This window comes from Zootoca vivipara, chromosome 10, assembly GCF_965207765.1.
Source record: "Zootoca vivipara chromosome 10, rZooViv2.hap1.1, whole genome shotgun sequence".
NCBI lineage: Eukaryota > Metazoa > Chordata > Lepidosauria > Squamata > Lacertidae > Zootoca > Zootoca vivipara.
In genome coordinates, this window is record NC_142593.1 from 62,852,890 (window position 1) to 62,874,697 (window position 21,808).

Sequence of the window (21,808 nt, forward strand, 5' to 3'; positions counted from 1 at the left end):
TGAACTCCCCCCTGAAGGCTCCTCTGGGCACAGTCTGGGTCTTTCTGAAGGCCGCCAGGCTGAGGTGGAGAGGAGGCAAGACCCTGTTCCACCTGGTGAGCCCAGGGAGGCGTGGCTGGGCAGCAGGTGGACAAGGGCCTTGAGCAAGCTGGACGGTAGCACCCTGGCCCTCCAACTGAGCCAGCTCTGACTGGCGCATTTCCAGGCACACAGGCACTGCCCAGCCGTGAGAAGGTGAAGAGGGCAAACCGAGTCAGCTGGGGGAAAGACACAAGAAACACCCTCTAAGCAAGCGGTGGCCCTATGCCAGGCTGGCTCTCAGGGGCAGCAAGTGTGGTGCCCTCCAGCCAAGGATGAGGGGAGAAGGGCACCTGGAAGCAGGGGGAGGCTGTCCTGTTTTGCCACCTGAGGCGGCAGGGGAATGTGCCGCCCTCTGCTCCCCATGCCCTGCCCTGCCCTGCCCACCCAACCATGTTGAGAGGAGGAGGGCCTTCTGCAAAGCCTTGCTGCTTGTCTGCTTCCCCCCCCCCCCCAGGGGTGTTCTGGCAGTGGTGGAAGCAGCAGCGTGGGCAGGGGGGCCGCCTCTGGCCCTTCTGCCACCCGAGGAGGCTGCTTCCCCTGCCTCCTGAGTGGGCCAGCTCTGTTCGGCAAGCACCCCTTGGGCCACCCCCAGACACAACAATGGCTGCTCTCTCCTTATTGTGGGACAATCAGTGCCCAAAGGACAGTGTTGGGCCCCCACCCACAGGCCCTGGAGCGTTCAGAAGCCCCAGAGGCAGCTTCCGCAAACCTTGCCCCACTCCTGTTGCTTTGCCCCCTGGAGTCCTGGTGCTGGGGAGCTCAGCGCACAGCTGCCACCCCCATTCTCTTGCCCTGCTCCTGTCCAGGATTCTAGGTCCATTGGCACCACTGGCATAGCAGGTGGTCTTTACAGCAGCCCTGGAGCCAACAAGGGGGCAACTCAGCTCTTTGTCATGGATCGTAGTGGCTCTGCAGCCGCAACTCCTCCTCCTCCTCCTTTCCTGCCATGGCCCTGCAGGCAGCCAGGTGGGCATCGCATGGAGGAACCTTGGAATGTTACTTGTCAGGTGGGTCTGGGCGCAAGCGTCCCGGCAGGTGGGCGTGTCTCTGGCCGTGGGGCCCTGGGAGAGGGACGCTTCCCCGCCTGCCCGCAGCCCCTGCCTGCCCCCCTCTCCAGGCAGAGCGGCCCCCATCAGCTGGTGCAGACACTGGTGACGGAGGCCCCCGCCCCGGGGTCCACCAGGCCCAGCTCCTCCTGCTCGTTGATGCAGAGCTGGTAGCCGCAGCCTTTCCGGCGAGGGAGGGGGCCGGCCAGGCCGGGGGAGTCGGGTTTGGCCTGGGGGGGCAGCAGGAAGCCCACGCTGCCGGCGATGAGCATGTGCCAGATGCTGTGGATGTAGAAGTAGTTCTCCTCCGTCTCCACAAAGGCGTAGAGCAGCACCGCCGAGGCCGCGATCAGCGCTCCGGGCAGCAGGTAGAAGGTCCAGCGCTGCCAGGTGGGAGGGTAGCAGTGTCTCCGGCGGATGCTACGGGCCGTCTGCGGAGGAAGGAGAGGGGCGTCAGGACCAGGCCACCCAAGTCCAGGTGGTCTGGGGAGAGGCAGGGCTCCCTCACACCCTCCACGTTGCGACCCTAGAATCATAGCGTTGGAAGGGGACCCCGGGGGTCATCCAGCCCAACCCCCTTGCAATGCAGGAATCAGAGCAGACGGCCACAAGACCCCGGCCTGAAAACCTCCATTTCCTTCCTTGAATTTGTGCCTCCCGTGGTGGGAAAGGGCTCCAGTGGTTCATGATGTGGGATGTGATCCGTGAGAGGCAGTCAAGTCCAACATTCCTTGAAATGCTAGAGAAGACACGCGAAGGAATATTTGGTCCAGCCAGTTGAAACTTCCTGTTCCTCCTGGCTGGAGCATCCTTCCTTTTGCATGTGATAGAAGTTGGGCATGACCTCACCTGTCCCGGTAACAAAAGGATGAGTCACGCAGCACCCTTATTCCTTTTGGACTTCCTTCTTTGTTTGACCAGCTTCTAGCTAGGACTGTGCTGCTATCTCTCAGCTAGCAGAAGCACTGGGATTATTCCCCCTTAGGGGGTAGATCCACATGTACGTATTTGTAACAAAGTCTGCCTTCAGGAATCCAACTGTGAACTGATGTGAGTAAACTTCTTTTATTGACTTCAGTGCTCTGCATGCGATAAATCCCAGGTTCAGTCCCTGCAGGCTGGGATGGGGAAGACTATGCTTCCTCCGTTCTTGGAGAGATGCTGCCGGCCAGAGCAGAGCATCGTGAGCTAGCTAGGAGAACAGTCTGGCTTGGTGTGATGCAGCTTCTTGTCCAGAGTGGTATAAACATTACAGAGCTGGGTGGACCATTGACCTCCTTGGCATAAGGCCGCATTCTGCCTTCCTCATTCAACCCAAGGCAAGGCACCTGCAGTTCCCAGGCACTGATCAGGCCCAGAACAGATGAGCTTTTGAAGGCTGTGACTTTGGGCCACCCTCTGGGGTAACGCCAAGTTGCTATTCTGACCTTTGCACAACAGTCCTTAATGGGGCATTAGCAGTTCCTCCCTTTGTGCAATGCCCCCGCCAAGGGTCAAAGGGGCCCGTAACCCTTTGACCCTAACCCTAACCCTCCCAAAGATGGCAGCCTTAGCCATTTCATCACAGACTCTGCATGTTTGCTCAGTGGGTCCCCTGTGCTCATTGGGTCCTATTTCAGGATGAAATAGGTGAGAAGAGAAGCCCCGATCTTTTGAGAAGCTGTTGATCTGCTTCCACCCCACTTGGATCTGCATTGACTGATTGATGACATTTGTAAGTCACATGTTCTCTAGGTTGCATACAAATAAGTTCTCTATTCATGGAAACAAACCAGAGGCGGACAGGATTTCAGGGGCCATAACCCCAGATATGTAGGCCAGCTGCTCAGCACCTCTCTGACGCCAGAAGCCTTTGCCAAGTTGCCCTGCCTGCCCCCAACCCTTCTGGCAAGAGGGCGAGCAAGCCGTGTCCCTACTCACCCAGGCGACCGCCATGATCCCTAAGGCAAAGAGGCTGGGGCCCAGGAGGTTCCAGAGCCCATGTCGATCCAGTTGCAAAGCCATGGAGAGCAGCATGGCGCCCAGGAGGTACAGCACCTGCCCAGGGGAGAAAGTGGGGGGGGGGCTGTGTGAGTGGGGACGGATGAATGCTTTGGTGTGGATGCTGAAGATGCACAGGCAGTGAAAGGGTTAAAACCATTGGGGGGGGAGGAGCCAAGAGTTCTTCCAAAGATGTGGGGAGGAATGTCCTGAGCTGGATTCTTCCTCTGTGCCTGAGAAGCTGCTTTTTGCCCTGTCCGATTACAGTGGTACCTTGGTACTCAAACACCTTGGTTCTCAAACACCAAAAACCCGGAAGTAAGTGTTCCGGTTTTCTAACGTTTTTTGGAAGCAGGACGTCCAATGCGGCTGTCAGCTATTGATTCCGGGGTACTTGCGCCAATCGGAAGCTGCACCTTGGTTTTCAAACATTTTGGAAGTCAAATGGGATTCTGGAACATATTAAGTTTGGCACTTTTGTTTTTGGTACAGTATTTATTTTGCATTTTTGTTTTTGAGGCTTTTTCAGTTAAATTGATTTTGTGACTGTGCGGAACCCAGTTCAGCTACTGATTGACGGATTGCGTGACTGCGGAAATGGATAAAAGTCCCCCATCCAAACAATGACTATCATCAGTGCAGGTAAGGGAATTTTTTTTAAAAAATCATCTACGATACTGTCTTATTTATTTTATAGCACAGTACATTGATTATCGCTTTCATATTATGGATCAATGGTTTTGTGGCTCTTTGTGTGTGTGTGTGTGTGTGTGTGTGACTGTGTGGAACCCAGTTCAGCTGCTGATTGATTGATTGTGTGACTGCAGTACATTGTTTATTGCTTTTATTTTATGGATCAATGGTCTCATTAGACAGTAAAATTCATGTTCAATTGCTGTTTGGGGGATTGTTTTAATTCTGGAACAGATACAGTAAATCCATTTTCCATTACTTTCTATGGGAAAGAGTGCTTCGGTTTTGGAACGGACTTCCGGAATGGATTAAGTTTGAGAACCAAGGGACCACTGTAGTTGCCTGATTGCAATTCTGCTTGCGAAGCGACTTAATTTCTGTGCATGTGTAAAGCCCATCTCTCCTGCACCAACTTTGCCCAGGCTTTGCAGAAGCTCTCCCCAGGGACCCTACACTGAATCCCCCCCATATTGATGGGGCTGCTATGCCCTGCTGCTGCCAGCTGAGTGCCCGGGAGCCCTCCAAGTGCCTCCCTCCACACTGAGGATCTCCGCCGGGGATGCGTGGGGCAAAGCGTCCATTGCCAACTGGTGGGGGGGGGGGGGCGGGATGGTGGCCTGAGTTGGCCTGGCTGGACCGGCAAGACTGGGGGCGGGGGCCTTGCACATGTGATGTCATGAGTGTGCGAACCCCCCCCCCAATGTTAGGCACAACTCAGCGCACCTGGCTCTCCCCTACCAAGACCCTGGCTGCCTCCTCTCCTCTCCTGGTGAGGCTCCGCCCCTTCTTCCAAGGAAGCTCCACCCCCACCAGCCACATAAGTGCTCCCACTGCTCCTGCCACAAAGACCTGCGACTCTCTGTGGGCCTCCCTCATGGCACTGGCCTCGCAAGGAAGCTCTTCTTGCCAAACCTGCTGCAGATCATAGACTTGTAGAGTTGAAGGGACCCCCAAGCGTCATCTAGTCCAGCCCCCCACGATGCCGGAATCACAGCCAGTGACTCCCCACCCCTTCGGTCACCTCACCTGCTTAATGACCAGCTGGAGGCGGGCCATGGCAATGACGGTGACCCAGACAGACATGAGGGACCCCAGGAAGTCGCAGAACTGCAGCACGTCGTAGTCCATGATGCAGAAGACCACGATGCCCGGCTGGTCACAGGCGTGGTAGAACTGGAGGGGCGGAAGAGGGAAGGGCCACCGGAAGATGACTCTTGGCATGCAAAAGCTCCGCGGGACTTTCAGGTGCCGCCTGGCGTCTTTGCTGTTCTCCCTGGCGGGGTCTGAGCTGGCGCTGACTGAGCAGGAGGAGCAGAGGCGGCCCAGGGGGGGGGCAGTGTGGGAAGCGCAAGGGAAATGCCAGCTCCCCATGGGAGAGCGAGGAAAGGGGCTGGAAAGCGGCTGAACACAAAGCAAGGCCCACCGAGAACGCAGGAGTCCTCTTCTCTCGTTGCTTTGAAAATGAGGCGGAAGAGCTGAAAGGCGTCCCAGGGACAGGGCAGAACTAGCTGTTGGTGAGGTTGGCAATGCCAAGGCTGCCGGCCCAGGGAGGCACAACCCTCCTGCACTGCCTGAGCAGCAGAAGCAGCAGGCCCTGGCATTCCACTGGGAACTTGCCCCGCTCAAGCGAGAGGGCTATGGAGCCGTGAAGGTAGTTAAAACCAGGAATGGGGGGGGGCACTCCCCAGAAAACCCAAGTCCCCACCACAGCTTCTAACTAAGGCCAGGACAATGACCGTTGACACAGGCACCAGACATACACCACAGAAAATCAGTCCATAAAATTGTAGCAATAAGCAGATACCATGAATCATACTATTGACAGTCCAATATAGAATCAAATAATTGCCAAAATTCAAGGGCTTGACCCATTTCCTTGGTTCCAAGCAAGGGCTAATGACTCCTCTGGAAGAGGGGGATCCATAATCACCAGGGCAGTCTCGAGCAGGCCGGGCGCCCTGGCGCGGAGATTGCTCCGGCGCCCCCACCCTCGCAGCATGGCTTCCGCGCGGCTTTGCCGCGCAGCACCCTGCCTGCCAGCACAGCACCCTGGCGCCCCACACCACCAGGACTCTACCTAGAGCCGGCTCTGATAATCACTTAAGCATAAGGCCACATCCTCCTTCCCCTCCACAAGGTGTGAACTTAGCCACACAATAGGAGGCAGGAGGCAATCAAGGGCAGCACTTACCCCAGAGAGAAGCCCATTGGGATGGTGGATTGAATCCTGATACTTTCAAAGCAGAAGCGCAGGAAAGCCTTGCAGCCAGGGGGATGTGTAAACACTTTTATTGTTCTTTGGGGAAGAGGGTAGTTAAAAGGTGTTGGGAACTGGGGTGATTGACAGGGGTGGGTGACGGGCTCATGTTTCTACATGCCAAACACTCCTACTCTGTGACACATTGGTGATGTATCAATGAAGCTGTTGGAGAATGTATTCCTTTCCTGGAAGGAAAAATCCAAGTGAGGGCTGGCCCAAAGGCTCAGGCTCTTTTCTTTGGCAGGTCAAAGGCCGACCTGAGCAGGTGGGAGGCACCCGCCCAGGTAAGCCGTGTTGTGCCACAAACCCCGCCCACCTGTGGGGAAGGGAGGGCAGAAATTAAGGGAAATGGGCAGAGGTCTTAAAAGTTCACGCAACCCTGTGTTCAGGGTTCTTACTCCCTGTGTGTGTGAACCTTTCTGCAACAAATAAAGATCAGGTCTATTGACTGCTGTTTGCTTCTTTCCTTGGCTGGAGATTCGTTCTTTTGCTGACCAGGAGAGACCCGTGGGGGGTGGCACCCCAAGGAGCTGAGCGGTGGCACAAACCTGCACCCAGACTGTTTCCTTAACAGGGTGCACAGGAGCTGAGCTGTGCTTTGCCCCGAGTGGAACTGCTGCGGTTTTGCTTCGTTTTAACTTGGCTGCAGACTTCTTTTTGAACCTGACTGATTTCTGGACCCACAGGGCTAAACCCTGGCGAAGCTGGGAAACCCCTTTTGCAGGGGTACCCCAAGTTTAATTGCTCTTTAACACATTGTGGCTCAGTATCATGCAATCATAGAATCATAGAGTTGGAAGAGACCACAAGGGCCATCCAGTCCAACCCCCTGCCAAGCAGGAAACACCATCAAAGCATTCCTGACAGATGTCTGTCAAGCTTCTGCTTAAAGACCTCCAAAGAAGGAGACTCCACCACACTCCTTGGCACCAAATTCCACTGCCGAACAGCTTTTACTGTCAGGAAGTTCTTCCTAATGTTTAGGTGGAATCTTCTTTCTTGAAGTCTGAATCCATTGCTCCATGTCCGCTTCTCTGGAGCAGCAGAAAACAACCTTTCTCCCTCCTCCATATGACATCCTTTTATATATTTGAACATGACTATCATATCACCCCTTAACCTTCTCTTCTCCAGGCTAAACATACCCAGCTCCCTAAGCCCTTCCTCAAGTCATAAGGCATTGTTTCCAGGCCTTTGACCATTTTGGTTGCCCTCTTCTGGACACGTTCCAGTTGACTGGGAGACTAGGCTGGTCCCCTAAATGTTCCCAGTAAATTTGAGTACTGTATTAAAGTCTAGCGCCTCCTTCCCAAAACCCAGGAAGGTTCTGCTCGGCTTTAGGGCGTGAGGTGCGATCCTCTCATTTATGTCCCCCCCCCTCAATTGCCTTCACAAGCTGTCGCCTCTGGGCCTAACTGTTCACCTCCGAACAATTTCCCTGCATGCCACTGTTGAGGCTCCTGGCAAGACCTCTTGGGCCTGGACAGCCCACCCCTCCTGCCTCCTGCCTCCTGCCACTCACCGTGGAGAAGAACATGGTGAAGATGTAGACAGCAGCCTCCAGGATGTAGTTGCTCCGGACAGCAATCACCACCGGAGGCACAAACATGAGGTTGCTGAGGCAGAGCAGGAGGGTGGAGAGGAGCTGGAAGCCGTAGGAGAAGGCGGCTGTGTTGTCGGTGCAGCCCCAGCCGCTCCAGCCTGAGAAAGAGGAGGAGGAGGAGTCACAGGGGGGACCCAGAACAAGAGATGCTGCCATTAGGGATTGAGCCTGGGACCTCCCACTGAGCTGTGGGCCCTCCTCCTCCTCCTGGGTGCTGGTGACCGGGCAGAGCAGGTGGCATCGCTCGCCCTCCCTGGGATTGCAGGTGGGTGGTCCAGGCTCCCCGCTCTGCAACCCAGACTCCCAGAGCAACTCACCAGCTTTGCACTCGCAGGCCGCATACAGGTAGTTGTTGGTGCGCAGGAGCTTGCACTGGCCATAGGAACCGCAGTCGTTAATGCAGGGGGACAGGAAGGTGCGCAGGTAGACCTCGGCCGTCACGTTGCCACAGGGCTCCAGGCTGGCAGGGGAGAAGGAAGGAAGGAAGCTGAGGATGGGGCAAGGGATCTGGGGTCACTGCCTGTGGGAACGGAGGAATGCAGTGTGGTGTAGGGGTTAGAGTGCTCACGGGTTAGGACCTGGGTGAACACTGGGTTCAAATCCCCACTGGATGCCTTTGGAGCCAGGCGCTGCCTCTCCGCCTAACCTACCTCACACCAGGTTGTTGTGTGAGGGTTAAATGAGGAGTGGGAGGGGCACTTTGCAGGGGGTTGGCTTGATGACCCCTCTGGGCCCCTTCCAACTCTACAATTTCATATGCCCTTTGAGGCCCTTGGAGAAGAAAGATCGGCTATAAATGCAAGACACAAACAAGCAAATGGAAGAAAGCCTTTGCAGAAGAATGGGGGGCGCGCAAAAGAGTTGGAGCAACCTTCCCCCTTCCTCCAGCCCCCTCCACCCCCTGGCAAGGGTCAGGTCTTATTTGTCTTGCAGGTGTCGACCCCAAGCCCAGTGGGGCAACTCTGCTTGTGATGATAGCAAGCGCACACCCGGATCCCACTGGGGTGGGGGCAGAAGTGGCTTCAAGGGCTGTTTGGGAGCACTAAGCCCACCCCATGTGTGTCACAGCACAGTCCCTGGAAGGACCCCTCCCCCCGTTCCAGCCAACCCCTGGTCTCTCCTGCTGGCAGCCTCACCCGCGGTCGGCGGCACAGAGCAAGCGCAGACTCAGGTACCAGCTCCCAGTCTGGGGGTACGGGATCCGCAAGCGGGTCAGGGGGGCTGTGGCGTTGATGGACAGGAGGTACCCTGCCAGCAGCTCTGCCAAGGGAGAGGAAAGCAGCAGGTGAGCCCAAAGGATGGCCCTGAACCTCACCCGCTGGCCACCCACCTACCCACCCACCCACATTCCCCTCCTGGCAGGGGCTTCTCCCCTTCACTCTGCAGGGAGGGCAGCCCTGGCAAGCCACGGGGGGGGGGGGGAGGCTAACCTGGCCTGAACCTTACCTGTCTCACAGGTGACCGAGGAGTTCTCTTCGGACGCCAAAGGGACTTCGTGATTCAGGCAGGCGAAAACAGTGGCGTTCTCCCCTCGCAGAGAGGACTGTGGAAAAGAGACAGCAGCCTCTGATCTTACTGAGTTGTCAAATGTGCCGTTGAGCTCATTGCCTCAAGCATTCTGCCATGGGGGCAGGGGGGGGGTGTCCCAAACCCACCTGCACTCACCCCTGGACCACTTGGGGACTGCTGAGGGTCTCCATGAACCACTCACAGATTTTTCTGCTTCCTGGCCAGCGCTTCCCTTGCCTTCTGCCCACTCTGAGGTCCTCTCCCCTCGCCCCCCCCCCCCCGCTTGGAGACGTACCACGTTCAGCCTGAGCTCCAGGTTGAGGGCTCCTCCGCTGTCCAGGATGGGCAGGAGGTTGATGGCGAAGATGGCCGGTCGGTCGGGGGGCACCGAGACATTGGGGCCGAAGAAGATGTAGAAGTGGACGGAGAAGGTGTCCAGCTCGTTGCGCAGGGTGGGGCGGATGGGCCGGCAGCTCTCGCTGGCCGCTGGCCCCGGGCTGGGCGCCGGGCGCTGGGTGCTGTTGAGCACAGAGGGGGGCAGGACCTCTGCCAGGGGCAGCCCCCCCATGGAGCCAAAGGAGTGGGGCATGTTCAGGCTGGAGCTGGGGAGCTGGAAGAGGGCGCGAACCAGGCCAGTCCGGGAGCAGTCTGGGGGAGGGGGGGGAAAGGAGCAAAAGAGGGGCAGGTCAGGGGACAGGTGCTCAGCAGGCCCCCCTCAGCTGCTATATTCTGAGTAAATGTTCTTTGCACCCCCTGGCCTGGCCTGGCCAGTCCTCCTCCTCGCCCACCCCCTGACGCTTCCTTAGCTGAGGATGGAAGGAACCTCTCTCTCTCCCTTGCCTTGTTTGCCTGCAGATTCCCAGGAGGCCTTTGTAGACCCCCCCCCCCCGCTCTGCTCCTCGTGCCCCAGTTTCTCTCTTCCCAGCCCAGCCCCTCGCTCACCCTTCAGCTGCACCACCAGCTGGAAGTTGACGTTGGTGGCCACCCCCAGGTACTTCTCCACCAGGACGTAGTACCAGTTCTGCCAGAAGGGGAGGTCCAGGGCCAGGCGGCAGGTGGGGCGCCCCCGGCAATCCACAGCGGTGGAGTTGTGCAGGGGGGGCGCCTTGCCACGCACTTTGAGCCACAGCGGGCAGCCCTCCCCGCTCTGGTTGGCGCCGCGGCAGTTCCTCAGCTGCACCAGCACCCGGGATGTGTAGCTCGGGATGAAGACCCTGGAGAAGGCATGAGGAGGAGATGGGTTGGTTGGTTGGTTGCTCCCCCCCCTGCCCGTCAGCCCTGGCTCTCCCTTCAGAGAAAAGCAAAGCGTCTTTGAGCCCCAGGACTCATTCCTGGGGGGGGGGGGAGGAGGTGGTGGCTCTGAGCCAGGAGGAGCTCACCCCAGGCTGCCTGCAGGGGGCCAGCCCTGCCATGAGGCCATGTGAAGCGGCTGCCTCAGGTGACAGATGCAGAGGGGCGAAGAACAGACTGCTGTCTGTGCGCCATGGGCTGGTTATGCCAGCCTTCGGTGGGGGGGGGGGTGCTGGCCCACTCCCAGGGAGGAAGGAAGAGTCATGGGCCAGTCTGGCTAGAAGTGGGTAGTGGCTAGAATTTGTCTGGCACTGGCCCTCTCCTGCTGGGCAAGGAAAAGTGGAGTTGGGGGAAGAACTAGGGGGCAACTAAGGAGACCCTCAGCTTTTCTTTAGGGATGCACTTCCAGCCCTTGAGACTGCAAAGTGTTGAGCATTGGGGGGGCAGGATTCCTGGGGGGGGGGGAGACCCTGCATCACCCCTTTCTGTTTGCCATGTGGACTTCCAAGGATAGGCAAGGGTGAACCCAGCAGGAAGGAAGCCACCCAGGGCTTGGGCCAAAGAAGGCGGGGACCTGCATTAATTGATTATGAAAATCAGGCCAGTCTTCCTGTAGGTGTCCCACAGCATGATTAATTATGCAAATGAGGTCACTCTTTGTGCATATGCCCCTCTAGCATTATTCATTGTGCAAATTAAGTCACTCTTCCCATAGGTGTCCCTCTGGCATTATTCATTATGCAAAGGAGCTTATTCTTCCCATAGGTGCCCCTTTCGAATGATGAATTATGCAAATCAAGTCACTCTTCGCATGGGGAGCATTGTCCCTCCTCCTCCTCCTCCCTACAAGCAGAGGCAGGGCATCTAGGAGGGGGGGGGGCTGTCTCCTTCGCGCACTCACTTGTACAGCAGGGAGCGGTTGTGGGGGGAGAGGACGTGCTCCGTCACATAGCCGGGGTACAGCACCCCAATCCCCACCAGGCGCTGGACGATGAGCTGGGGCTGGAAGAGGTACTGGCAGTCCTCAGCGAGGCCCTGTTGGCGGGGGGGGGGAAGACACGGTTAGAAGGGGGACCCCCAGCACCCTCAGTCGGGCGAGTGGCCCAGATTCACCACCAGAACTTTCAGGAGGATCCCCCCCCCCACCACACAGTTGCCAGGATGACACCAAGCTGCCAGTCAGGCACCCCACCCCCAGCAAGCTATAGGCTGCCCAATCACAGCAGCACCGCATTCCCCACCCCCACCCCAGCCTGCTCCTTGGTGATCAGCTGTGATTCCTGGGGCTGGACTAGATGACCCTTTGTGCCTCTTCCAACTTCCACACCTCCTGGGCAAGTAGTAGTAGTAGTAGTAGTAGTAGTAGTAATTAATATTTATTATTGCTGTTATTTTTATTTATACCCTGTCCATCTGACTGGGTTTCCCCAGCCACTCTGGGCTGCTTCCAGCAAAATATAAAAATACAATAAAATATAAATATACAATAAGTGGGTGGGTGGAAGTATTCTAACACCCCCTGCCCCAGATGTTGGGTGCTTGCTTGGGGGGGGGGGACTGGCTTAGAGCTGGGGCTGAAGGCAAGGAGCGGCCAAAGAGGGGGCTGGGCTACTGGAATTCATTCCCCAGAGTTGAGACGCAATGAGCTGGCTTGCACTGGCTGGGAGTTCATGGATGCTCCTTCCTTGGAGGTTTTCAAGCTGAGGTCGTCTGTCATGGATTCTTTAGTTGTGGGGGTTGAGCTAGATGACCCTCGGTGTCCCTTCCAACTCCCTGATTCTACGAGGCCCCCTGTCCTCACAGCCCGGAGCTTTTCCCCTTGACTGCTTGCCACATCTCACTGCTTCAGGTCTTCCCCAGCCCTAGTCAAGAGACTCTCTTAACTGAAGGGAAAGCCTTAATAAAAACTATTTAAATAATAATAATAATGAAGGAGTCATCCTCACCTAGGGCCGGCCCACCTGAGAGGCAAGGTGAGGCAACCACCTAGGTTAGGAAATTCCGTGACCCTTCCCCATCACCAAGCCCAGCCCAGCCCAGCCCAGGCCACGAGCTTCCCCCTGCCAGCTGGGCTGGCCGACTGAGCGACTCGGCCGCCTCCTCACCTTGACGGAGATCTTTCCCTGCTCTTTGGGCAGGTGGGCAGCCAGGAACCAGTCCCCAGGCAGGGGGCTGGTGATGTTGAAGACGCCCGTCGTCCGGTTGGGCAGGGTCCAGGTGAGAGTGAGGGCAAAGGAGCCTGGCACGGCTGTGTCCCGGGGGAAGTGGGTGCGCAGGGGGTTGATGACAGGGGGCGCCCCAGAGCGGAAGTACCTGCCAAGGAAAGAGGGGGAAGGTGAGCAGTGGAGCCAGGGCAGCTCTAGAGGGAAGGGTGTGTGAGGGGGGGCGCGCGGAGAATTCAGGGGAATTCAGAGGGAGGGGGGAAATAGAGAAAATATGGGGTGGGTCTTTATTTATTCCATCCTGTGCCCAGGCCAGCAAGCTACAAAACAGGAACAGCAACACATTCACAGCTCAAATGAGGGGTGATTGAGTCATAGACTCGTAGAATTGTAGAGTGGGACGGGACCCTGAGGATCATCTAGTCCATCCCCCAGCAAGGCAGGAATATGCAGGTGTCCCATACGGGGGAATCAAACCTGCAACCTTGGCGTTCCTAAACCTCTCTTTTGAGTTCCCAGTGTAGCCTGAGCAGATTCCTGTCCGGCCTCTCTTTTTTGAGGGGGGGGGCAGGACAGAGTCTCCAAGCCTGCCATGGCCACCTTGACAGCCCTCCCTCTGGCCAATCTTGTCTGAGGCAAGGGCAGTCCCTTCTTTCCTTCTTGCTTGCTTGCCATCCCATCAACACCTCCAGCCAAGCTTCAGGCCATCAGGGCTGCTGGGGGCAAAGAGGATGTTTGGGTGTATTGGGGGCAGCTGCCTATTGGCTAAGGCCAATGGTGGGGCAACGCAGTTCACATTCCCTGGAAGAGTTTGGGAAATGTTGTTGAAGCTCACTCATCTCTCTGTCCCATCCCCTTCAACATTGGGAGAGGGGGACGGGACGGGACTCCAGAACCTCTGCTGCAGGTTTGCCTGACAGGTGGGCCACCCTGTGATTCCCTCCCCCTGCCCCATTGCCATGCATCAATCTCCCCTGACCTGGCCTGGCTTGGCTTCCCCCTGCAGGTGGAAGGAGTGGGACCCTCCTGCCGCCAGAGAGGGGTGCTGCTTTCTTCTCCCCCAGGCTTGCTGGGGACTTGGCAGGAAGTGATTTTTCCTCCTCTTTCCCCATTTTCTCCTGAGGGGAAGCAGATGGCGACGGGAGGGGGAGAGGAGCGATCCGGTTGCCTTGGAGAAGCAACCATAGCTTCTTCCTTCCACTTCTTCTTTCGAAATTTCATTTCAATGCTGGGTTATTAATATTGATCCTCAGCATCGTGGTCTGACTGTGTGTTTGTGTGTGCGTTTGTGTGTTTGTGCTCACGTCTCTCTGTGTGCAGCTTGGTACGGAAGAAGCAGAAAGATGACTCAGGCAGAAGACGGTTCCCTATCTGGAAATCTCAGGAAACGTTCCATGCAACAGATGGTCCACTTGGCCAAAGCCTCTTCCACCCTCTGAGCCTGGCCGGAGAGTCCCCTGTGTGCCCTGGAGGGAGCTGCGGCCCTTTGGGGGAAGCCATGCCCACCCAAGAGGCACAAGGGTGCTTCAGGCCTTTGGGGTGGTGCCCAGGTGGTGCCCAGGTCCTTCCTCCTGCCTCCTGCTGGATAGACATAGTCATAGTGAGCCAGCTGGGACTTCTCCTCAACAGAGATCTCCTTGCCATAGCTATCCATGCCCTGGTAATATCCAGATTAGATCACTGCAATGCATAATACCAGGGATGTCCAACAGGTCGATCGGGATCGACTGGTTGATCCCCTGGAGGTTTATGTATATTTCAGTTGCAAAAGAGCACCGGGCCCCACCCCCTCGCCCCCTCCTCCATTTGTGCATGATTGCTAGAATGGAAAATGGAGTTTTTGCTGTGAGACTGACTGTTCCCTTCCCGATATTTTGTTGAGTGACTTTACCCATCTCCCCTTTATTTCCCCCCAAAAAGCTCAACAACTTAAACCCCCTCAACAACTTTGACCAGAACCCCCCCAAAAAACAACAACAACAACAACAACAACTGGGGCTTTCCTCTCTAAAGACAACAACTTTGACTGCCAGTTTTTATTTATTTCTGTGAGTAGATTGCAGTCTCTTGGAAGTTGGACTTCCATGAGCCCGGAATCCTCCCTGGGGCAGCTTGAATGAATGTGCCTCAACAGACCCTTGGCTTCTGATCCTTCTCCAGGCTCAATCACCTTTCAGTCCATGGCTTGTCCTGGGGGATTCTGTCCCTGTTTGTGCATAAGAGCCTCATCAGAGGCATTTCTCCAGGCACCTCCACCATCAGAGATGAAGGCAGCCTTCCCCAGGCAGATGCCCCCACCAGGTGTCATCAGCCGCGTTTGACATGCCTTTGCCATTTTAAAGTGTGGTGTGCATCTCTTCAATACTGTATTGTAGACAGCTTTGAGACCCAAGGTGAAAGGCTGCTTTGATTTTATGTTTCAATAAAATGAAATGAACAGCAATTTGGACTACACAGATTCCTGGAGTACAAGGTTCCCTTGCTAGGAGGGGGAGCAGGGCCGGCTCTAGGGGTAGGCTGGGTGGCGCGGGGTGGGCAGGGGGGTGCCGCGTGGCAGCCCACCAGCCACGACAAGAAATGGAGCGGGGCGGGGGCGCCGGAGCGATCTCCACACCACGGTGCCAGGGCACCCGACATGCTTGAGACGGCCCTGAGGGGGAGGGTCTGCCCCATTCTGAGCATTCCCCAAGAGATGCTAGGTATATCAAGAAGCACTTGGCCATCGTCTAGTTGACCTCAGGAGGGATGGCGTTGCAGGGCAGGCTTGGCTAGCAGATTGCAGGCTCACGAACCCTCTCCAATCTCATTGCAACATGGACACCACAGGAGGATGCAAAATGAAGACCCGGTCCCAAACCCAGCACTGTGCCCACTCTGGGGAAGCTGTGGGCACAGGAGTGGCAGGAGTCTGTGCGGCCAAGAGGCTGAGGCATCCTCCCCCCCCCCCCCGGTTCCCCTGACTCACACAGTGATGCTTCGGTCTGGGCACTGGTCCCCAAAGGTGCCCCCCTGCTCTTTGAAGGTGATGAGGTTCCAGACGGCCACGACCGTGTCTTCTGGGATGCGGAAATGGAAGAGCTCGGTGCTGGTGAAGGAGCGGAAGGGGTTCAGCTTGCGGGGGGTCCGGGTGAAATAATCGGTGACGAAGAGGCCTCCTGAGAGAGAGGAGAGGAGAGAAGTGGCAACGCTGGACCCCTCCTCAGAGTAGCCCTTCCTCCCCCCCCTCCTTCACCAGTCTGCACAGAGCACTCAAAAGACAAAATCCCATGTTTGCTAGGTAAGGGAAGGATTAAGACAGGGGTCAGCAAACTTTTTCAGCAGGGGGCCGGTCCACTGTCCCTCAAAGCTTGTGGGGGGCCGGACTATATTTCGGGGGGAAATATGAACAAATTCTTATGCCCCACAAATAACCCAGAGATGCATTTTAAATAAAAGGACACGTTCTACTCATGTAAAAAACACCAGGCAGGCCCCACAAATAACCCAGAGATGCATATTAAATAAAAGGACACATTCTACTAATATAAAAACATGCTGATTCCCGAACCGTCCGCGGGCAGGATTTAGAAGGTGATTGGGCTTCATCCAGCCCCCAGGCCTTAGTTTGGGGACCCCTGGATTAAGACCATGGAGTTTCCTGCCTAGTCCCAGGCACTCTGTGAGGTCACTTGCTCTGTTTGCCCAGGTGGGAAGGGGAACAACAGGAAGATCACTTTCTCCCACCTGGGGAACAGCTTCTTTCTTGCTCCTCATACAGCCATAGGGAGAGGATACAGGGCCTGGACACAGACACCATCTTTGATCTAAACCATAAGGTAAAGGGACCCCTGACCATTAGGTCCAGTCGCGGACGACTCTGGGGTTGCAGCGCTCATCTCGCATTATTGGCCGAGGGAGCCGGCGTACAGCTTCCAGGTCATGTGGCCAGCATGACTAAGCCACTTCTGGCGAACCAGAGCAGCGCACGGAAACGGCGTTTACCTTCCCGCTGTAGTGGTACCTCCTTATCTACTTGCACTTTGATGTGCTTTTGAACTACTAGGTTGGCGGGAGCTGGGACCTGAGCAACAGGAGCTCACCCTGTTGCGGGGATTCGAACCGCTGACCTTCTGATTGGCAAGCCCTAGGCTCAGTGGTTTAACTCACAGCGCCACCCGTGTCTCTGATCTAAACCATATATTTTGTCATCATCTAGAAATCTGTTTTGCCTGACTTATTTCACTGCCATTTTCCGCTTGATTCACAACTGCAACTTTATGTGATTCAGCAATATTTTTATATCCTTACATTACAGACTTCTGTGTTGTTATTTTGTTCAGAGGGATAATTGTAGAAAGTGACATAGCTTTGTCCCACGTTTCTGTGTTAATGCTGGAAAGGGTGGTATATTTTTAACCCTGTTAAACCAGACTCTAATCTTGCTCAAGTGAGTAAGCAGAAGGATAATTAATGAATCATATTTTATATCCTATTATACTTTCCAAATCAATCCCAACAATTCTCCCCCTTTATGTTGCTATGCCCTGTCCATGTGGCCAGCCCCTCTCCAGACATCGCTCATTAGCATTGGCTTTTCCAGCTCTGCCAGGAATTAGGCCCATTGATCCACCCCCTGCCATACCCCCCTGTCTAGGTCAACCCCAAATGGCAGATCAAAGCTAGAAAAGAGAATCTCTCTCACACCCAACCCAGGAGAGGATTAATACACAAACCTTGTTCTTCCCAGCTGCTGCCCCTCCCTCCCACCACGCCCCTTGTGTACCTGTGTCAGATGCAGCCATGAGCATGAGGTGCCAACGCCTCACTCCCCACCCAAATCTGCCCCACTAGAAGTGGCTCCCTCTTCCTTGGCAGATTAACAGATCTCCTTCCAGCTGAGAGAGAGAGAGGAGACTTTGAGGTCCTCCTAGGGGTTGGCCAGGTTGGTCCCCACCAAGGGAACAGGCCCAAGGGAGGGCACAAAAACTGCACCTCTCCACTCTGACTTGCCTCCTCTGACACTGAAAGAAGAATCAAACACCATTTAGTGTAAGGAGACTTTCCTTCAGCAGTCCTCAGAGCAGAGAGCCTTCCGTCAACCTTCTGCCCTAGCCAGCCACAAACAGCCCCCTCCCCCGCTTTAGCCTCCACAGGTCACCTCTTGCCTGACAGGTAGGCATTGCCTGGCACTCCCTGCTCCATCCCTGTGTAGGAGCAGCCCAGATGAACTCATTTCCAGCAGGAGGAGGAACAAGCAAGAAATCGCAAGGCCATCCTGTGCAGAGCAGCGAGATTTCTCTCCTACTCGGCAGAGGATGAAAAAAACACACCCCAGCTTCAGAAGTGAGAGCAAGCAGCAGCTGACAAAGAGAGGAGCCCCTGCCATGGCTGCTGTGTGGGAAGAGAGTAGCAGCATGCCTCGGGAGCCGCTTCCTTTGTTCCACAGAAGACTGATGGGAACCTGCTCTGCTTCTCTCTGCAAGTGGGCAGCAAGGAAGGGGGAGGCCAAGACTGGCAGCTTTGCCTGTGATGCATTAGCAGCCCCAAGTAGCCCGTAAAGAGCCTGCTGGATCTGACCAATGGCCCAGATAGTCCAGCATCCTGTTCTCACAGTGGCCAACCAGATGTCGGTAGGAAAGCAGCAAGCAGGATCTGAGCCCAAGAGCAGCTCTGCCCTCTTGCAGCTCCCAGCAACTGAGATTCAGAAGTATGGCTGCCTCTGACTGGAGAAGAGAGCAGAGCCATCCTGGCTACTTCATGAATTTGTGTGATCCTCTTTTAAAGCCATCCAGCTTGGTAGCCATCACTGCCTCCTGGGGGAGTGAGTTCCACAGTTTAACCCTCTGCTGCAAGAAAAATGACTTTCTTTTCTCTGCCCTCCATAGGCTGATTCTCTCTCTCTCTCCAACATATGAGAGTGCAGCTGCCTACAGGCTCCTTGCCTTTCCGTGCCCAGGGGTGCATTTGGAATGGTTGTGGCCTTCACAACAGTGTCTTAACACACCATGTGTGGCTTATAACCAGCCTGGCCAATAGTGTGGCTGCTTCGCTCTGAGCCAGCCGGTTTCTGCACATTCTTCCAGGATGGCTCTTGAGGGGAGTGCATTGCAGTAGTCCAAGCAAGAATGTCTGTCTCCATCTGGAATGTCTCCATCTGGAATGTCTCCATCTGGCCAGATCTGATGTCTACGCAAAAGCACTCCTGGCCACTGCTGGAGTCAGGACATCCAGGCCCAGGGCTCAGCCTGGGTGTTCCCCCAAACGGCAAGCAACCCCCTCCTTGACAGGCTGAGCCTCTCCTTCCTTGGCCTTCCTTTTCTCCTGGCTGCCTTGTCGAGACTGAACCTGAGGTGCCTCACGCTCCTCAACTCTATTCCCAACATCAGGTGCTGATTCAAAACTTCGTTCAAATTCCTTCAATTTAGATGGAAAGGAGGGGGAGAGGAAGCTTGGTGTCATCTGCATGTTGAACCCGCATGTTGAACCCGCATGTTGAACACTGAACCCGCAAACCCAAAACAACCTCACCCGTTGGTTTCCAGATGGAACCCTGAGGGAACCCCAAAGCCGCCTGTCTCCACCCTCATCCTCCCCATGAGTTTTGAACCTCTATCTGCCCCAGCCAGCAGAGTCAACAGGAAAGAACTGTGCAAGTTTTGGTCCAAGACAGCAGGAGGGCTTGAGGCTGGGCATGGTGGCCTTAGTCCAGTGGCCAAGGGGTGTGCCTGCAGAAAGTTCTGAGTTCAATTCCCAGCAGCAGCTTCCTCGGGCAGGGCTGGGCAAACCCTAGAGAGACACTGCCAGGCAGTGCCAACAGCAGTGAACTGGCTAGACCAAGAGCCTGCCTTGGCAGCTTCCTAGCCACCCCCTCCCTTCTCTGTGAAGCGCAATGTACCTCAGTGATTTTATATAACAAGCAAGCGAGCCTGGAGCCCCATTGCAAGGGCATTGCATCTGAATCTAGCGGCCTCTCCTGAGATTTTCTGCTGCCTTTAGGATACCCAGATTTGGGGAAAGGAGATCACAGGATGGCTTCTGAACTACCTCACTGCCACGATGCCGGCAATCCCTTTCTTCCCCCTTGGCGTTTGCTGGGCAAAGGCCCACTCCACCTTCCAGCTGAGAGCGAGCGAGAGAGCGGCGACGTGCACATTCCAAGTCTCCAGAGAAGACAAAGAGGAAATGCCTTAATGAGGGCGATCCCCTCAAAGCCTGCGGGCGAGCAGCCTTAATGGGAAATCCCAGCAGGAGCTGCCCAGACTCCGGAGCCTCCCGGGGGGCGGAGGAGGCAGCCCAGCCGGGGGCTTTGAAGGAGCAAAGGAGCGGAAGCCCCGCGCCCAGGCACGTCCTTCGCGAGGCGTGTTGGGAAGCTCATGCCTGTAAACAGAGGAGGAGGAGGAGGAGGAGGAGGAGGAGGAGGAGGAGGAGGAGGAGGAGGAGGAGGAGGAGGAGGAGGAGGAGGAGGTGGGTGGTGGTGGGGGTGGTGGTGGTTGGATGCCCACTTCCCGGGGAGCGCGGTGGTTCCCTCCGAACAAAGCCCGCACATCGCATAGGGCCCAGGCTGTAAATCAAGCTAAGTGCTGTCAGCCTCCGCCATAAAATACTTTTTTGTAAGTTCAAGGGAGCACATATAATATTCCGCCAGCCATTTCCCTCTCCATGAAAATGATCTCATTATTCTTGCTGAAAGCCATCAATTACCAGGTAATTAAATGTCCTGGGATGTTAGTGACAGTATCACTAAATCTACGCCCGGAGTTATGATGAAGGCAGGCATGCCACGGACGCCGCCGGCTCCAGAGAAGGATCGGCGGGCGAGACCCAGGCAGGAGGCAGGGTGTCCATTAAAAATGGCAAATGTCCCCCCCCCCGCCCGCGCATGACCTCCTATTTAGTGAGGGAGGGGAGTAAGGCCGGGCGGGGAGAGTGGGAAATGGGCCAGCGAAAGCAGCGAAGGCGGCAGGTCCCCAGTTGGGAGCCAGGAGAGGAAGAGGCAATGAGAGCGACGAGGGAGAGCCCTCGTGGTTTATTTAACCAGCAACGTAATGACGGATAATTTATTCCCGTAATTGAATTTAGACGGAGAGGACAGGAAGGGGCCACCGAGGCTATAGACAAAGGGGACTCTGTGCGCGGGGGAGAGAGAAGCGATGGTACTGAGAGGCGGCTCGGAGGAGGACAAGGCGCTTGCCTGTAAATCTCTCTCCAAAGCCCACCTGGTCTGTGTGACTCGCACATCAGGCGAAAAGGAAGCTTAAGCCCCCGGGGAGATCGGGGCTCCCCCCCAAACGCACCGCACATCCTTCAACCGCTGCCCCCACCCCTCTTCCCGACCCATGGGAGGGTCTTTGCATCGCTCCTCTCACTGTTCCTCACTGTAAGGTCCTCAGGGCAGAGACCTGACGTGCGCGCGCGTCTGCCCACTTGTTTTACTCTGGAAAACAACATTATAATTCATTCAATTTCTATACCGCCCTTCATCCGAAGAGCACAGGGCGATTTACAGTATAAAACGCGAACTGATGGTAACCAGTTTACAATTCAGAGGGAGGGAGGGACACCTCTGAGGCTTCCCTGCGCGATTATCTCAAAGCCCTTTTTTTGGGGGGGGGGGTTAGGAGAGGGGCGGACATCCTTAGTGGTCGGAAAGTGGCGAGCAAGTCCTCAGAGAACTACCGGGTAGAGGGCAAATGGGGCCGGTGCTTCCCTCGGCCAGTCGGGAAGGCTGTGGCGACCCTCTCCCCGCCGGCCTCCCCTCCCCCAGCCAGCTGGAAGGCAGCTCCAGCTCCAGGTCTCCCCCCCCCCCTTGCCGGCGAGGGAAGCTTTCAGCACCAGGGCGGGGGACAGCACCCCGGGCCTCCAAAGCCCCGAATGCGGCGCTCCGTGCAGCGGCCTCTCTTTCAGCACCGGCGCCCAGGCCAGCCGAAGCAACGCCTTCAGCACCACGACGCGCTTGGACAGCTCCCGGGCCGCCGCGCCCGTTTCTGTTCCCGCGGGGGAGGCGCACGCGCAGGGCTGGTCCCGAGACTCCCCCGCTGCACGCACGTTTTTTTGGGGGGGCGCACGTTTTTTTGGGGGGGGCGCCCTCCCTCCCTCCCTCCCCCCAGGGCTCTCCCCTCCCCCACTCACCGGCCGGGCGTCCCAAGCTGAGCCAGGCGAGCAGCTGGAGCAGCAGCTGGAGCCGCCCGAGAGCCGCGCGGCCCAT

At 56.3% G+C, this 21,808-nt stretch overlaps 1 protein-coding gene across 1 annotated transcript; it reads right to left on the bottom strand.

The window, feature by feature from the left end:
• Positions 1–1,213: 1,213 nt before the first annotated feature.
• Positions 1,214–21,808, bottom strand: TMEM8B (transmembrane protein 8B). Its single transcript, XM_088653096.1, has 13 exons — positions 21,733–21,808; positions 15,590–15,779; positions 12,568–12,775; positions 11,364–11,497; positions 10,115–10,386; positions 9,468–9,820; positions 9,110–9,206; positions 8,800–8,923; positions 7,981–8,123; positions 7,583–7,761; positions 4,827–4,973; positions 3,048–3,164; positions 1,214–1,558 (listed from the first exon to the last, which is right to left on the bottom strand). Exons 1-13 carry the CDS (start codon positions 21,806–21,808, stop codon positions 1,214–1,216), a joined length of 2,385 nt encoding a protein of 794 aa, XP_088509222.1.

Excerpts from the sequence above, each read along its gene's own strand:
- TMEM8B (XM_088653096.1), bottom strand. The coding sequence starts at position 21,808 with ATGGGCCGCGCGGCTCTCGGGCGGCTCCAGCTGCTGCTCCAGCTGCTC. Across the intron at positions 15,780-21,732 it reads CAGCTTGGGACGCCCGGCCG|GAGGCCTCTTCGTCACCGAT; the intron begins GTGAGTGGGGGA and ends CCTCTCTCTCAG. Across the intron at positions 1,559-3,047 it reads GGATCATGGCGGTCGCCTGG|ACGGCCCGTAGCATCCGCCG; the intron begins GTGAGTAGGGAC and ends CTTCCTCCGCAG.